The sequence below is a fragment of the Coregonus clupeaformis genome, chromosome 15 (assembly GCF_020615455.1).
Source record: "Coregonus clupeaformis isolate EN_2021a chromosome 15, ASM2061545v1, whole genome shotgun sequence".
Taxonomy (NCBI): Eukaryota; Metazoa; Chordata; class Actinopteri; order Salmoniformes; family Salmonidae; genus Coregonus; species Coregonus clupeaformis.
In genome coordinates this window covers 3122789-3125512 of record NC_059206.1, presented here as the reverse complement: position 1 = coordinate 3125512, position 2724 = coordinate 3122789, and the positions used below count along the sequence as shown (strand labels likewise).

Sequence of the window (2724 nt, the reverse complement as noted above, 5' to 3'; positions counted from 1 at the left end):
GACACTGCAAAGGAGAGAATGAACACACAGCACCACCTGCTGGTCACGCACGCACGCACGCACACTCACTACAACCAAACCACTTTCAATTGACATTGGTGCGCTCAGAAAAAAAGGCGCTATCTAGATATGAAAGGGTTATTCGGCTGTTCCCATAGCAGAACCCTTTGAAGAACCCTTTTTGGTTCCAAGTAGAACCATTTTGGTTTCCAGGTAGAATGCTTTTGGGTTCCATGTAGAATCCTTTCCACAGAAGGTTCTACCTGGAACCAAAAAGGGTTCTCCTATGGGGATAGCCGAAGAACCCTTCTGGAACCCTTTTTTCTAAGAGTGTGGTGGTAGAAGGGTCTATCAATTCAAGACGTCTACAGTATCCATCTGTCTGAACTCTCTCTCTGGCTGTACCTGGTACATACACTCTTGGGATGGGGTGTGTGTGTGTGTTTAGTTTTTGACTGAGAAGTTGATATTTCTGACGTCCTCTTTCTGACACATCTCTACGGGCTTGCGTTGCTCCAGTGAGGTGCTGATGAACCAGCCGGGGTACTTGGCCGACTCGAAGGTTGTCAGGGAGATGCCTTGGGTTGTCTTGTAGAAGAGGAAGCGAACTGTGTCTCCCTGAGCACTGATGGTCTTCAACTGGTCCTCAGAACACAGCTGAGAAAGAGAGAATGGGAGGGGAGGAGAAATGATTAGGATGATGAGAGGTGAATTGAGTATGTAGAGGTAAGTGTGTGTGTGTTTGTGAAAGTGAGAGAGTGAAACACACCTCCAACTGTAGGATGGGAGTTGTGCTGTCTGTCTGCATGGAGCAGGACAAGTTGAAGTTGCTACTGGCAATCCCCAAGACAACTGGCTTGGCATGGATAGTGGAGGAGTCCATATTAATATCATACATGGAGAGGTTGAACCTCGCTGAGAGACAGAGAGAGAAAGAGAGAGAGAGAGTTAAAGGGCATTTTCACTATTTTAGTCATTTTTAACACTCAACTGTGATATTAACACTCAACTGTGATGTTGCCGATTTTGGTAAAGGCTGCCAAAAAAACGACGCTTACGGAATGCTTACACTGTGCTTGCAATGTAGTTTGGCAGTTAGCCTACCTCTCAGGTGGTTGTTGCCTCCCTGCAGTGTAACGGCCTGTAGCACCATGGTTTCAGGGTAGTGCACCACGCTCTTCTGGTAATGGTCACGCAGGGTGCACTGCTCGGGGCTGTCCATCCGCTTGAAGGTCCCCTCAGCCTTTTTAGCCATCGCTCCTTCTGGCTCCTGGACCCGCTCCATCACACACTCTACACAGAGGAGGAGGGAGGGGGTAGCAGTAGGGGAAAAGACAAGTGGGGAGAGGGGAGTGTGGGGGACATGGGACAGGGACTATCAATCAACTGAATTGTTAACAGTGACCTGGGCCTAAAGAAACAGAAAATCAGTCCAGAGTACAGTCTAATCAAATAATATAGATTGTCTATTGGTGACTATACGGCATGGCAGTCTATGTACCTTCCACCAGGTTGTCCATGATGATGCTGCAAAGCTGTTCGTCGGTGCACTCCATGCCCAGGGGAGTGTGTATGGAGTCGGACTTCTGGAAGGTGTGTTTCATCCTGTGCATCGCTATCACCAGGTGAGCCACCTGTCTCATGCCTCCCTGACGCTGCTGGAGAACCTCCAGTTCAAAGCTCAGGCCCAGGTGCAGCTCCATTTCTGGTCCACCCTACACACATACAAGTAATCCGAATGAGAGTCCAAGTAGAAAAAAATAAATACATTCTGTCAAGAAAAGAAAAAAATATCTATTTTCTGGAGTTGTCCCAGGTTTCCCTCAGTTTTAAAGGTTTGAGGTTTAAAGAGATTTTAAAGACTGTTCTATTGAACATGCCACCACTATTAAGGCAATTTAATATCGGAGTGCCTTATTGGTCCTCTTTATGCATGAGCACACTGACTCAACCTACGTTTTTAATGTTCTGCAACTAGTGTATCCTAATCCTTGTAGCGCTTGCCATCCTTTTTATACAATGTGTAGCAAAATGTCTTACCTTCGCACCAGACAGGCTGCATTCCGCATCAAACCCCATACTCTCCGAATAAGAGCTTCAGGGAAAAAACACAAAAGGTGTTAGCCTTAAATCTCATCTTCCTCTTCAAGCTCAGATAAACAAGTTATTTTTATATCGAGGTGGGTCTAACAAAGGTTTGTGCAAACTGTAGCCTATACATCAGCATGCAAATTGGAAATAGGTTTAAGGCTAACAAATACATGCAAACAAAAAATACAGTATTCCTCAGGAATCAATTCAGAGACAGCCTACCTCCGCAGAGCATCCGCCAAATCGAAGTCCATGATTCTGAGACAAAATGAGAACAAAAATGAGATTAGCCAACCATAAAATACCTGAAATTAATTGTATGCTATTTTCTATATTTCTAAAATGTATTTTGAAAAGTTTAGTACGTTTTTCTAAATACTCTAACTTTAGAGTGATCGTTTAACTCTTAGGGGAGTTGGCTAGTGGCGTTGAAGCGTGAACAGGATGCCAACTGTGCCTTTGTACGCTCTTTATATACCACTCGTCTCTAGCGCATGGGAAACTCCCGCACCTGCCCTAAACTTGGTTGAAAAAGTAAGAGCACTTCCACAGTTTAATCACTAGCTAGGTTTCCAATTGGCACAGATTTTCATGCGAATATTCACAAATCCGCGTGTAGAAAATATGCCTATT

The 2724-nt window shown here is 44.9% G+C and overlaps 1 protein-coding gene across 1 annotated transcript; it reads right to left on the bottom strand.

Moving 5' to 3' along the window:
* Positions 1-287: 287 nt before the first annotated feature.
* LOC121583208 (interleukin-1 beta-like) lies at positions 288-2513 on the bottom strand. The gene is made up of 6 exons (XM_045225360.1): positions 2314-2513; positions 2041-2095; positions 1502-1715; positions 1105-1293; positions 770-915; positions 288-657 (listed from the first exon to the last, which is right to left on the bottom strand). Exons 1-6 carry the CDS (start codon positions 2343-2345, stop codon positions 445-447), a joined length of 849 nt encoding a protein of 282 aa, XP_045081295.1. The 5' UTR covers positions 2346-2513; the 3' UTR covers positions 288-444.
* Positions 2514-2724: the final 211 nt, after the last annotated feature.